This window comes from Pelmatolapia mariae, linkage group LG7, assembly GCF_036321145.2.
Source record: "Pelmatolapia mariae isolate MD_Pm_ZW linkage group LG7, Pm_UMD_F_2, whole genome shotgun sequence".
Lineage (NCBI taxonomy): Eukaryota > Metazoa > Chordata > Actinopteri > Cichliformes > Cichlidae > Pelmatolapia > Pelmatolapia mariae.
In genome coordinates this window covers 10192833-10207284 of record NC_086233.1, presented here as the reverse complement: position 1 = coordinate 10207284, position 14452 = coordinate 10192833, and the positions used below count along the sequence as shown (strand labels likewise).

At 40.5% G+C, this 14452-nt stretch overlaps 1 protein-coding gene across 1 annotated transcript in view; it reads left to right on the top strand.

Annotated features, from left to right (window-relative positions):
* The first annotated feature begins 354 nt into the window (after positions 1-354).
* Positions 355-14452, top strand: part of xrcc4 (X-ray repair complementing defective repair in Chinese hamster cells 4) — a 32150-nt gene continuing 18052 nt past the window's right edge. Inside the window, exons 1-3 of the mRNA XM_063477842.1 lie at positions 355-455; positions 9168-9305; positions 11045-11235. Of these exons, the coding sequence (XP_063333912.1) occupies positions 9170-9305; positions 11045-11235 (327 nt within the window). The 5' untranslated portion in view covers positions 355-455; positions 9168-9169. The remainder of the gene's footprint in view (positions 456-9167; positions 9306-11044; positions 11236-14452) is intronic.

The window sequence follows — 14452 nt, the reverse complement described above, 5'->3', positions numbered from 1 at the left end:
ATGACCCTGCATTTAATGATGACAAAGTGATAAGAATATTCATAAAGACGGATAGTTTATGCATCAATACCTAAACTCTTAGAATTGAAAGAGGGTGTAGTTTCTTTTTAATGGGACTGTATACTACCGTAGTCCAATATATCATCAATAGTGTAACACTGACAATGCTGAGCTGGAGGGTTACATATGGAAGTCAGAAAAAAATGACTGACAAAAGCTGCAGAGATAAACCTGTTGACCTAGACATACACATATGTGTTTGGTATTTTTTCTTTTTCTTGAGTCTTGAGTGATATCTTCGTAGTTTCCCATCATTCTTACCACACACACCCCTCATCTGTTTGGTTGCTGGATGTCGCTGGGTGATGACGTACATCCACGTTCCCGGTGCAGCTTGTCAACAAAAACCCAAAACAAATTGGCGGACGCATAAAGGTGCAGCTGAAGCGCTGAAGGTAGGACATGAAGAGATGTGCTGTTCTCATATAGATGTGAAGGAGCACTTCTACCCTCGTGCTTGTGTTTACAAACAACTCGTGTCTCACTCTGAGCTGAGCTCGCTAGCTGCTTGTTTTTGTCATGTTAGCATACGGTGCAGTCGCACGATCTGTTCTCAGTGTAAATCTCAAATTGCCGCCAGTCTTGGAAAAGCAAAGCTCGCTGACGCTTTTCAATAGTTGAGACTGAGTTTGCTGCAAGAAGCAGCAAGAAGTTTGTTCTGATTCGGAAACAGACGTCCAACTGTGAGAAGGATCGCATTTCTTATAATCATTCATGGGACAGTTTTTTTGGACATACATCCTAATACTTAGAGTGGACTGTGAGAAAACATTAAACGAACGGGATTTTAGTACATATGTTAGTTTCCCAAATGTTGCTGCTCAGCACACTTGCTCGTAACTAGAAATCCTGTTCAACAAAGTGTGAGTTTAAAAATAAGCTCTGAGTTGATCACCTCTGAGATGGGCAACTTTGAATTTTCTGTTTGAGAACAGCTGATCAGAGTAAATTTAATCAACTTAGAGTATGTTCACCTTGAGTTAACTGCGTGCGTGAGTAAAAGCCGTCGTCAGTGGAGCTCTATATATGTTATTTTATGACGTCTGTTGTCATCATTTACTCAAATTTTAGTTAAGCTAATTATTCAGCTGTAACCTGACAGAAGCGAGATGTGGGAGCACAACCTGACGATCTGGAAAAGAGATCAGACACAGTTAGTGTGTCACTTACTATTTTTAAATTGAGTCGGTTGAGTTGGTTTTGTTAAATTACTGTTGTGTGTTTCATGGAGGAGGCCATAGTGATGCAGTGGTTAGCAGTGTTACCTGACAGCAAGAAGTTCCATACCCTGCTGCGGTCTTTTTGTTTGGAGTTTGCATATTCTTCCTGTGTCTTTGTGGGCTCTCTTCAACTAATCCAGCTTCCTCCTACAGTACAATGACATCCATGTTACTGTGATTGGTCATTATAAATTGATCATAGGCATGAAGTGAGTGTAAATGGTTGTTAGCCCTGTAATGGACTGGGCTAAAATACATGTAAAGGGGCATCAAATTGAAGGACTTACTGCATAGGTCTTATTTTCAGAAGAGTCTGCTCAAGTTTTTATTTTTCCTTTTTCAGTTTGTAAAATTCTGTGTTGATTTTGATGTTTAAGAGTCGGTGATGTTTAAGGCTTTCCAACGGTCCAATCCTGAAATGCAACAATAAAATAATATCTGTTGCATTTATCCAAACACTGAGAATGCATTGTATGCAAAAACTTTATATTACAATTGTAAATTTGTAGTGTTTTTATTTCCTCTGGGAATCAAAGACCTTTGATTAAACCTTTAAATGCCATTCACTTAGGTACACCTCAGCTGTACATGTACAAAAGTTTATTGGTTACAAAAAATATGAAATAGCTATTTGTGATCTGTGATCTAAAATGCGATTCATTGGAATGCCAATGTCAATTTTGGCTACTGTATTGGCTACAGTGGCAACATGGCCAAGTTGAGCTTTTTACAACCATGTTATCATAACTATGTAACTATGTAACTGCTCTAATGCACTGATACACAGCCTTTAACTAGGTCTAAACACAGGCTGTGTGCAGTGGAGAAGGTTGTTGGATGGATAAGCAGCACCATGAAGCCAGACACATGTTTGAGAGCACTGCACCTTTAATTACATCCTTCCAACATCTGCTTCAGTACTAAATGCTCATGTCAATGCTCTGAAGTGTGATGTGCAAAAGCAGCAGCACTCTTACAAATCAAAAAGCAGTTCATCTTGTAAAAGAGCCAAATAGCAGTGTGTATTGAAGGTATACATAAAGCCATGTCAAGACAGAACAAGTTATAATTTATAACATTAGGCATTAAAATAAATATGACATTAACTTCTGGATGCTTTCCTATTGACTGTAACATGTTTCTACTGTTAATCTTTGTCAGTCTGTCTCCACCACGGTGCTAACTCCTGTAGACGGTGTGAGGACAGGTCTAAGCACCAGTAGACCTACATGGCTTGAAAGACCTGTAGAGGGTCAAAGCTTCTTCTGTTTAGATCCTATTGACACAAGCTCTCTTTTAATCATATTGGCTTGAACTAAACAGCAAATGAGTCTGCCAATTTTTTGTGACAAAAAGAAGGGCTGAATTCCACAACATCAGAGAAAGTAATGTGAAGCTGAGACATCCAGCCATGCTTATGCTTTTAGCAACTGACTCTTTTTAGTGAGGTTAATTCACTTCTTTTATTTTGGTTTCTAGTTTTGATGTATTTTTGTTTCCCTAGGTTGGAATGAAACTAGATACTTATTTTTTTGGTAATTAGTGAATACCCTTTGATAGCTTGTTGTGTCCTAAATGTTATGCAACCATCTACCATGAGATGGAGCATTGTTGTAGTGGTGGGTGATATATCGGATATACTCAATGTATTGCAAGTATTTCCACGTATGATGGTTACAATTGCTTTATTGTAACCATCGAATATAAGCTGCCATGGAAATATTAAGCTGCCTGCACATAATTCACTGTTAGGTATTTTTCTCCTACACGCTGCAAATATACCATTAACCCCCGCCCCTCCCAAATGGAAAATTTTCTACCTGGCACATTGCGTTGAGCATGCACATATTATGTATATATTATTATGCATATATTACCAGACAGGGAAAAAATGGTGACAGTAGAGTTTCAGACAAGCGAGGGAATTAGACTCGCTGTCGTTTGGATTTTACAAGGAGGATGTCGAACAATTTGCAAATTTGCAAAACCTGTCGTAAAACTATTGCTTTTAAGGTAGCAGTACAACAAATTTATTCCACTGAAAAATTAAGACTGTTTTCAACTCTGCATGTCAATGTCTCCCCGCATACCAAAGAAAACTTTAAATAAAACCAGCTCTGTTACCTGTGACTGTTCTTCATCAGTTGTTTTTATAGTCACTATCCATCTTCATGGATACAAGCAGTGGAAATGAGATTTCTATGAAAGGTGGATGGGCTTTCCCTTCGTGACAGGGTGAGTTCAGTTAGTCGAGAGAGGCTCAGAGTAGAGCCGCTGCTCCTCTACATCAAAATGAGTCAGCTGAGGTGGGCGCCTCCTGGATAAAGTATTCCAATTAGTCATGTCCTAGTGAGACGAGGCTCCGGAGGAGACCCCTGCCTAGACCCAGAGAATATATATACTGGATGGCCTGGGAGTGCGTCGATGTTTCTTCGGATAAGCTGGAGGAGGTCGCTGACAAGTTGAAGGTCTGGGCTTTCCTGCTTATCTGGGATTTATGGTCCTGTAAATTTGTGACCATCTGCGTACATTTTTTGGTTGGACAGAGGAGGGGAGAGGTGGTTTTCACCCATGTGAGAAGAGCTGGCATGCAGTCCTTCAAGATCTTGACTGCACAGATGTCCGAGTGACATCTGTTGTCAGATGAAGGCAGTGTACAAAGTATGTGCTACAGCTGGTCTGTGGGCAGCTCTTGCTTATGGTTCTGTTGGTCCGTAAGCCACCCGCAGAGAAGAACGAAGCGGAATTGAAGCAGAGTGTTAAAAATAATAATAAGTGTCCGCTGTAACCACTATCTGTGCTTTTCATTCTTTAAATTGTTGGTCTTTGAAGTTTTTTTTGCCATTCTCCCCTTCCCGGCGAACTCCGCTATACGTCATGAAATATTCCGGCCCACTTATCAACTAATCAACATTAGGCAGTCGTATAGATATGTTTACACCGGCAGGACACTGGTGGGACAGGGCACTGGAACATGTGTAAGGCAACATCAAGTATGCCCACAAAGCGACAACCTGACCACCTCACTCTGCTCCTGCACCCCTCCCCCCAGGAAACACACCCCTCCAAGCACCCAAGTCATTCAAACATAGCTAGATGTTGCTCTCCTTCAGCTACATGACTGTTTTGATTTGACAACCTGGTCTATCTTCGAACAGCAAGACCTGGATATCTTCACTCAGTCTGCCCTTTTCTGCTTTAAGTGTTGTGTGGAGAATGTGATAGGGACTAAAACCATCTCGGGTTTTCCTAACCGAAAACCTTGGATGATGAGTAAAGTATAGGCGCAGATCAGAACTCGTAACTTAAACTTCTGGCTGAGGGACAGTTCCATGTACAGCACTGCCAGAGCCAACCCGAGGAGGGGCATCAAACCGGCCAAGGGGGCCTACAGGAGGAGAATAAATGGCTTCCTTACCGACAACAACCCCCCACCAGGTGTGGAGAGGTATCCAAGCCCTCACCAACTACAAAGGACGGAGCCCGCCAACCCCCGACAGCAGCCTCAAACTTGCAGAGAAGCTCAACACCTTCTTTGCTTGGTTTGAGGCTGAGCACCGACATCCCCGCCGTTCTCACCTGGACCCATAACACCAACGCCCTGGTAAAGAAGGCCCAACAGCGGCTGCATTTGCTCCTTGTTCTGAGGAAGAATAATAAGCTGCTGCTGGCCTTCTACAGCTCCTGGATGGGTCTTTGGTACACAGGGACCACTACTGAGAACAGGAAGGCTTCGCAGAGAGTAATTAATACCGCCCAAAAAATCACTGGCTGCCGTCTGCCACCCCTGGAGGCCATTGCCAGATCCTCCTGTCTCAGAAAAACCGGGACCATCACAGTTGGCTCCTTGCACCCAGCTCCACCACCTGTTTGACCCGCTCCCCTCTGGTCAGCACCTCAGGTCAGTCAGGTCTCACACCTCCAGACTCACAAACAGCTTCTTCCGTGGGCCATTTGGACCGTTAACAAAAACCCCTACTATCCATTAAAAAAAAAATCTGTTTTTTTTGATCAAAGGTACTGTAGAAATTATTAATATAAACCTGGGTTGTTGTGTGCATGCTGTAGAATTGCTGTAAATTAAATTTATTTATACCATTATAAATTATATATCATCAATCTTCTGACATGCAAGGTAATTTGAGTTTTCGAACCTATTGTTGTTTGTGCGCATTTTTTTTCTTTGTTTTGTTTTGTTATGTTATATGCTCATGTGTGTGTAGTTAAAGTGCACTGTCAGTGTGTGTTTAATGTAAAATTTATGACTCCAGGAAGAATAGTTCTCTAAACTGACAGGCAAGCCTTGTTTGTTTCAACTTCTGGAGACTTATTAGATTCCTTTATAGAAATCCACTTCCCCTTTATTCTCTTAGTATGACTTTGTTCTCTTTAAAAATTGCTTTATCCCCACAGGTATTGTTTCCCAGATGAATAAAAAAAAGTACACTTTAAGGAGATTTATTCTTCTGTCCTGCTCAGTGGGGAGAGAGAGAGGATGTAAATCATGGGCTGACGTGGGAACAACTGGCTATGGTGGATGCTCTGGGAGTTATGATAGACCTTCATCAGTTCTGAAACGCATCCAGTCGTCAGGTCTGCCAATCCCCATGCCCTCAGTCTCTAGCTTTTAAAGAGCCAGAGTTTTAGCTTTAGTTTCAAAAGATTTACATCAATAAAGATCAGACCATAGTCATACAGAAAATTACAAATTTACAAAACCAAAGAAATAAAAACCATTTTATTTTATTTTCTGAAAAATACTTTGCATTCAAGAACCTCTTGGTTTCTTAATTTCTTTATGTGAGAGAATGATGAAGAGTTGCAAAATGAGACAAGCTCACTCTATATATCTATATTTCTTTATGTCATAAAGAAAAATAAAATAAAATAAATTTGTGCCTATTGACCACTTTGACAAATACAGTTACAGGTCAAGTACAGTGGATAGAAACATTGCCATTTTTTTTTTTCTCGAATGAAGAGCACAAGCATGTGGCTGCTTGATGAGGGAAACCAGAAATGCGCTTCAATGAAAAAATAATTACAGACTTGAATCTTTTTTCTTTTCTTTTTTTTTTTTTTTCAAGGTGGTATGTCCTCTCCACTTAATCCCTTAAAGCAGGCTTGGCCAACTCCAGGCCTCGAGGGTCGGTGTCCTGCAGGTTTTAGATCTCACCCTGAATCAAATATTAGTTCATTACCAGGCCTCTGGAGAACTTCAAGACATGTTGAGGAGGTAATTTAGCCATTTAAATCAGCTGTGATGGATCATACATCTAAAACCTGCAGGACACCGGCCCTCGAGGCCTGGGTTTGGACACCACAACCTTAAAGGGAAATCAATTCAATTCAATTCAATTCAATTTTATTTATATAGCGCCAAATCACAACAAAAGTCGCCTCAAGGCGCTTTATATTGTACAGTAGATAGCACAATATTAAATACAGAGAAAAACCCAACAATCATATCATATGACCCCCTATGAGCAAGCACTTTGGCGACAGTGGGAAGGAAAAACTCCCTTTTAACAGGAAGAAACCTCCGGCAGAACCAGGCTCAGGGAGGGGCGGCCATCTGCTGCGACCGGTTGGGGTGAAAGAAGGAAAACAGGATAAAGACATGCTGTGGAAGAGAGACAGAGATTAATAACAGATATGATTCGATGCAGAGAGGTCTATTAACACATAGTGAGTGAGAAGGTGACTGGAAAGGAAAAACTCGATGCATCATGGGAATCCCCGGCAGCCTATGTCTATTGCAGCATAACTAAGGGAGGATTCAGGGTCACCTGGTCCAGCCCTAACTATATGCTTTAGCAAAAAGGAAAGTTTTAAGCCTAATCTTGAAAGTAGAGATAGTGTCTGTCTCCCGAATCCAAACTGGAAGCTGGTTCCACAGAAGAGGGGCCTGAAAACTGAAGGCTCTCCCTCCCATTCTACTTTTAAATACAATAGGGACAACAAGTAGGCCTGCAGTGCGAGAGCGAAGTGCTCTAATAGGGTGATATGGTACTACAAGGTCATTAAGATAAGATGGGGCCTGATTATTTAAGACCTTGTAAGTGAGGAGCAGGATTTTGAATTCAATTCTGGATTTAACAGGAAGCCAATGAAGGGAAGCCAAAACAGGAGAAATATGCTCTCTCTTCCTAGTCCCTGTCAGTACTCTTGCTGCAGCATTTTGGATTAGCTGAAGACTTTTCAGCGAGTTTTTAGGACATCCTGATAATAACAAATTACAGTAGTCCAGCCTGGAAGTAATGAAGGCATGAACTAGTTTTTCAGCATCACTCTGAGACAGGATATTTCTAATTTTAGAGATGTTGCGCAAATGGAAGAAAGCAGTCTTACATATTTGTTTAATATGTGCCTTGAAGGACATGTCCTGGTCAAAAATGACTCCAAGGTTCCTCACAGCATTACTGGAGGCCAAGGTAATGCCATCCAGAGTAAGAATCTGGTTAGATACCATATTTCTAAGATTTTCAGGACCGAGTACAATAACCTCAGTTTTATCTGAATTAAGAAGCAGAAAGTTAGCGGCCATCCAGGTCTTTATGTCTTTAAGACATTCCTGCAGTTTAACTAATTGGTGTGTGTTACCTGGCTTCATGGATAGATAGAGCTGCGTATCATCTGCATAGCAGTGAAAATTTATGCTATGTCTTCTAATGATGCTGCCTAGGGGAAGCATGTATAATGTAAATAGAATTGGTCCAAGCACTGAACCCTGAGGAACACAATAATAGACCTTAGTGTGTGAAGAGGACTCTTCATTTACTTGAACAAATTGGAGTCTATTAGATAGATATGATACAAACCACTGCAGCGCAGTACCTGTAATACCTACAGCATGTTCCAATCGCTCTAATAGGATATTATGATCAACAGTATCGAACGCTGCACTAAGGTCTAGCAGGACAAGCACAGAGATGAGTCCACTGTCAGAGGCCATAAGAAGATCATTTGTAACCTTCACTAAAGCTGTTTCTGTGCTGTGATGAGCTCTGAAACCTGACTGAAACTCTTCAAATAAGCCATTCCTCTGCAGATGATCTGTTAGCTGTTTGACAACTACTCTTTCAAGGATTTTTGATATGAAAGGAAGGTTGGAGATTGGCCTATAATTAGCTAAGACAGCTGGGTCTAGAGATTGCTTTTTAAGTAAAGGTTTAACTACAGCCAGCTTGAAGGCCTGTGGTACATAGCCAATTATTAGAGATAGGTTGATTATATTTAAGATTGAAGAATTAATTAATGGCAGGACTTCTTTAAGCAGTGTTGTAGGAATGGGGTCTAAAAGACACGTTGATGGTTTGGAGGAATTAATTATTGAAGTTAACTCAGAAAGATCGATTGGAGAAAAAGAGTCTAACTTAACATCAATGGTACTAAAAGTAGCTGTAGATAATATTACATCTGTGGGATGATTATTGGTAATTTTTTCTCTAATGATAAAAATTTTATTTCTGAAGAAGTTCATGAAGTCATTACTAGTTAACGTTAAAGGGATGGTTGGCTCAGTAGAGCTCTGACTTTTTGTCAGCCTGGCTACAGTGCTGAAGAGAAACCTGGGGTTGTTCTTATTTTCTTCAATCAGTGACGAATAGTAAGATGTTCTGGCTTTGCGGAGGGCTTTCTTATAAAGCAGCAAACTATTTCTCCAGGCTAAATGATGATCCTCTAAATTTGTGAATCAGTACAAAGTTGTTCTGAGTGATCGTCTTTGTCCTGTAATCAAACATTTCTGTCATGCTGACCTCACACGTGGGGTCATTGAAAGGTTTGATGTAATGAAATTATGTGAAATACAGTAGTAAGTACCTATTAAAGTACTCCGAAAACTTAAGTGATCTTTTAATCAGTTTGTGGTCTGTCTGTCTGCAGGGATGCACACGTCAGTGCGTGAAATTAATCTCTGCTCAGACACCTCCTACTTCCTGCGGGTGGACTGGGAAGGGTGCAACTTTAGTACCGGCTTCCAGTTGCTGCTTACTAATGGACAAGATGCATGGAGAGGGGAAGGTAAAAACAAAAATCACTCAGCATGACTTCACAGTTTATTACCTTATATTATATACTCTTATCTCTTTTACATCACATGTCATTTTTATACACAGTCCCCAGTTTTCAGAGGCTCAAGATAAACTTCAAATGCTTAAAGTCCTTTGAGATAAATGTTGCCTGGGACATTGGAAATTGGTACCAATTTCAATGAGCAACTGCTGGCAACCTCCAGTAACCACCTGCTAATCGTTCCTGAAAATACATTTTTCCTTATCAACCGGTGGTTACCAAGGGGTCACTAATGGGCTTCTAGGCCTGTGTGACGGGGCCAGGTTGTTTTCTGCTGTTCTGGTGTAGCTGACTTGGCCATTCTGAAAGTTTTTGCTATATCTTTGATAGATGAATTTAGTTTGTTCTTCAGAAAGCTGCTGCATGCTAAGCTGAAAATTAGTTTAGAATATGCTAAATGCAAAAAATAAAGACAAAGAATGTTTTGTTGCAAGCTCAGTAATTCAGACAAAAATCCTTGATACCATTTATCTAGACCCAAGTGACTTCTTCCGTCTCTACAGTCTGAATCTGAAGAGGTTCAAGAAGTCAGTTGGATGAGTGATGACTAAAATGATGATGACTAAAAACCAGATGACTATAAACCACTGAAAACCGCTGTGTTCAGAGGAACTGAATGAACTTTTTGGTTGATTCAGTTCAGAAACTAACGATTCTTGAAATATATGTGAAACTTAAATCAGTAATTTGTAACATACTGATTTGAGGGATGGCTGTAGCTCAGGATGTAGGACAGGTCATCTACTAATTGGAAAGTTGGTGGTTCTGGGTGTATACAGTGCTTAGTAAATGTATTAAATCAACACACAGTGCAACGTTTATACCACAGCAGCCCTGTACTTACAGTAATTATCAAAATCATTAAGGGCCCAAGCACGAAATGAGTGAAGGCCTTATTGTAATCGCTCCATTTATTATTGTTAGTATTAAAGCAAATGAAGTGGCTTTTTGGGGGGCTTAACATATTTAAAAACTCATGAAATATTGCACACGTGTCAAGTCTGGTGTAAATTTTATAATTTTTTTGTTTCAGACATGGGTGGGGCAAAATGGCTCGGAAAACCCCTCTACAAAGTGAGAAAAATTATGCCCCCGTGCTGGGTTTCACATAGTTGTAGGAAATTTGGTACACGTGTGTAACATGCAAATCCATGGGTCCGATAGACCCATGTCCCAAAGCCAACAGAAAGACTGCCACTTCGAGTTGAATGTGACATTTTGGCACAGATTTGACCATTTCCAGTTGTTGTACTTTCGAGAACTTCTCCTAGGGGTTTTATCAGATGAACTTCACATTTGGTCAGTCTAAACTACAGACCTAGGCAATATTGAATTGTAGACCTTTTGAGTTTTTGTCAAAGGGCGTGGCCGTGGTGCCCTGGCAAATTTAGATTATTAGCCATCAAATTTTATTTGCTCTAATTCACACATACATTGTCCAATCTGGACCAAACGTCTGGCTGCATTTTTTAGCACTGGAGGTTCCAGCCTCAATTCATTAACAGTAACAGATTCTGATGTTGCTAAACTTAAATGTGCCCACTGTGCACTTTTTTTCCTCAAAAACCAACACTGTTTCCATCTCATTGAGTAACATGGTGAATTAGCTGCTAGAGGATCTCGGATAATCTTTTTCTTAATTTTAATTTTAGACGTGATACTCTTTTTATTCATTTTTTCCTATACAGTGAGAGGTGCAGTGGTGTGCAATGAGGCAGAGGAACTGGAGATGCCATTGGAAAGATATATCGAGGACATCGAGCAAGCCTTTACAGGGAGAGAAAACTCCAACACCTACAACTTCACTTTGACACCTAATCCCCCAGGTCACAGTTCCACTTTGACACTGACATATGAGAAGATGCAGAAGGATATCTCAGTGAGTGCTGCATGTCTAACTCATGAATATCACCCTCTCCCTAATATCTCACTATGACACCCAGATAGCAGTGGGTTAGATAAACAGTGAAGTGTGGTTAAGCTGGGCATACACTGTGCGATTTTTGGCCCATTTTGAGCCGACTTTTCAGTCGAGCGACGGTTTTGGGGATCGGCCCGAGTTTCGCCTTAATCGTGTGTCGTGCATCGTGTAGTATACATGGGGTAACGAGAAGCGATTAACACCTCACGACTAGCTCCCGATCAACAATCATATGGTTGCAAGAAAATCAAACCTGTTTGAAATCCTGTTGCCCGTCATGAGGGTATCAACGCAACCTCTCACACTGCACACGCGCAAACACATGATAGTGAAAAAAACAAATGAAAGTGAAAAAGACGGCGTAGCATGGCAGTGTGATCTGGACACAAGAGATGGATGCCCAACTTGTAGAACTTTGGCAAGTACAGTGTGAGCACTCAGGTCGCATCAGAGCATCGGGCCGTATAGTGTAAGACCCTGCATTGTGACCGACAAACTTCTAACCCCTGTGATTCAGTTGTACAGTTTGAGCAGGAGCTGAATAACAGGACTGAAAAAATTGCACAGTGTATGCCCAGCTTTAGATGTGCTTCACACATAAAAATACGTTTCTAACATTTTTCAAACATTTTGATTAGTTAAATGTCAGCAAGCCTTGTATTTTAACCTTTGCACTACTTTTCTGCAGGTTAAATGAAACTACCATGTTTTCTGGTTGTTATGGTTCCTCAGTGTATCTCTGTAGTGTGCTCATTTTTGTCTTTTTCTTCTTATTTTGAGGTTACTTGTTGTAGTTTTATGAATCTTTTTTATTTGTTTCTTGTATTTTTTGTTGCTCTTTGTCATTTGAATCTTTGTTCTTGGTTTGTGGCTTCACGTTTATTATTGATTAGATGCTTTATGAAGTATGATCTTTAGTATATTTGCACTGCTGGTGTTTTATGTTTTGATAGACGGAATAATGGTATTTGGCAGTTGACTGAGTAATGCTTCTTTAAAGGTTCACTGTGTGAATACACGTACAAGATTTAGACACAGGGCCTATGTTCTCATCGTAGTTGTGAAAAAATGGAAATGTTGAGTGCTTCCATAACAGCAAAAGGGAAATGAATCTATGTTGCAATTTAAAAAAAAAAAAAAAAAAAATGAAAGTACCATGTGTCACTTTACTGACGTGTGCAGCGATGTGTTATTAGAGGTGGCCAAGGCTTTTCTTCCGCAACAGAAAAAAGCCCTGTTATTCATCTGTCATAAGCTTTTGAGTCATAACATAAGCCTTCACTGCAATGTCTCCCTTTTTCTGCTCCTGTCAAGCTCTGCTGAATGCCAGCAGAGCCCAGAAATGAGAGTCTCACACTTGGAGACAGCCAACCACCTCAGGGAGCACCTAACTTTAGTATTTTAGATGGTATCTTTTGGACACTGGCTGTGTTTTTACTCCTTTTCACTCCTTCCAGTCCTTGTATCGGACTATTTGCACGCCCAGTTTTATCTGATCTCGGAAGCTAAGCAGGGTCAGATGGGTGAATACCAGGTGCTGTAAGCTATTATGCAGCTGTGGTTTAGGTAGTAGAGCCAGCCATTTACCATTCCAGCGTTTTGAAGTATTCCTGAGCAAGATACTGAAACCTGAGATTTGAGTGTGTGAATATTAGATAAGGAGCTTGGGTACAGAAAACAGCACGTGCATGAATGTGTGTGTGATTGGGTGAATGAGGCTTTTAGCAAAATGTGCTTTAAGTGCTCCAGGTAGAAAAGTGCTATATAAGTATCAGTCCATTTACCATTTCAGAGGAAAATTGTATTTGTTTGTTTGTTAAGCCACTCTTTCCATTTCTGATGAGGCTTTAAGAAACAACAGATGGATCAACTAGAAGCCCAGATACAGCTCTCAGGTTCTGCATCAGGTCTGCTAATAGCAAATTGCCTAACTATACAATGTAACACTGAATTGAAGAGCCGGGATTAAATTGTTTCTTTGTTTAATTTAGGGGGTTTTTTTTTGTCTGTTTGAGGGTTTTTTTTTGACACCCTTCAAAATGTGCATAAATGTGCATAATATAATGTTATTATATTCATCATGGGGCGACCGTGGTTCAGGGGGTTGGGAAGCTCATCTTGTAACCAGAAGGTTGCCGGTTCAATCCCCAGCTCTGTCTGTCCTGGTCGTTGTGTCCTTGGGCAAGACACTTCACCTACCGCCTACTGGTGTTGGCCAGAGGGGCCGATGGTGCGATATGGCAGCCTCGTTTCTGGGGAGCTGTGGCTACAACTGTAGCTTGCCTCCACCAGTGTGTGAATGTGAGAGTGAATGAATGGTGGAATTGTAAAGCGCTTTGACTGTCTAGAAAAGCGCTATATAAATGCAATCCATTATTATTATTATTATTATTATTATTATTATTAGTTGTTAATGGGAATACATCTTAGATTTTTAGTCTTAGCCTCTATTAGGTGGGGGGCTAAAGGAGAAATACAACATTCACTCTTCTTGGTTGTAAATTTTGAGTAAGTGGGGGGCCAGTCCTGAAATAAAAGTGTCTAGCTGTTAATTTATGTGAATCAGTGAGTCAGAGTTCCAAACAGTACTGTTGCTATGACGACATGGGAAACCTATTGCTCTCAATATTTTGTGTCCAGCCGGCCTGCTGGTGCCTAAAACCAGTCAACAACATCCAGTTTGATTAGCAGCTTTACAACCTACTGCCCCTTACATAAGCCCTCAGGTAACAGTTGGAGGTAGGCTTATGATGACTAAGAGCATAATACTAACTCAGTGAATACAACAAGAATATAACTAGAACGTTTTTGCCAGAGTGCCTTAGAAAAGCCATTTTTATTTCAATATGTAATATTTCAGTCACATGTTATTTACTTACCATTTGTAAGAGTTGATGAAGTAATAGCTGGCAAAGGTTAGACACTGAGAAAAACAGAAAGTGTGGAAATGCAGGAAGGGATAAATTACTGGTTTGTCTATTCAGTAGAAATTGCAGTTCCTCAAATGTTCTGCTGCAACTGCCTCCAAAAGTGAGTAAATAGTGAAATGTAAAGTCTTCCACTTCAGAGAAGAAAAGATTGTTTGTCACGTAATTCTCCCTTCATACAACCCGAACAAGAGCCGAATTGTGACTGTAACTCACCACAATTGGCCTTGTTGATACTTAAAGTTGCG